The 304-nt window shown below is 68.8% G+C and overlaps 1 protein-coding gene across 1 annotated transcript; it reads right to left on the minus strand.

The window, feature by feature from the left end:
- Positions 1 to 6: 6 nt before the first annotated feature.
- On the minus strand, positions 7 to 300 carry LOC107988281 (doublesex- and mab-3-related transcription factor 2-like; the record flags this gene model as incomplete). Its single annotated transcript, XM_017031168.2, has 1 exon — positions 7 to 300. A coding segment is annotated over one exon (294 nt), but the record flags the coding sequence as incomplete, so codon positions are not given.
- Between the last annotated feature and the right edge of the window lie 4 nt (positions 301 to 304).

Here is a 304-nt window from a genome sequence, read left to right on the forward strand (position 1 = left end):
CTCCCGCCTCACCTCGGTAGCTTGTTGCCTCCTCAGCGCCACCTGCGCCGCCATCACCCGCTGCCTCTCCACCACCAGCAGGCAGTTGGCGCACTGACAGTCCCTCCAGCGGCAGAAGCGCTTGTGGCCCTTCAGGCAGGACACCACCCCGTGGTTGCGGCAGCGGGCGCACTTCGGGGTCCGGCTCAGCTTCCTCTGGTCCCCAGGACAGAGGCCTGCGGGAGCGGGCTTGTCGTCACCCTTGTGCACGTCACTCTCGTCCTCTGAAGCGGCAGCGCCGAGCGGAACCGAGTCCGGCCGACTG

This window comes from Cynoglossus semilaevis, unplaced genomic scaffold, assembly GCF_000523025.1.
Source record: "Cynoglossus semilaevis isolate Cse_v1.0 unplaced genomic scaffold, Cse_v1.0 C18502977, whole genome shotgun sequence".
In the NCBI taxonomy this organism is placed as follows: domain Eukaryota; kingdom Metazoa; phylum Chordata; class Actinopteri; order Pleuronectiformes; family Cynoglossidae; genus Cynoglossus; species Cynoglossus semilaevis.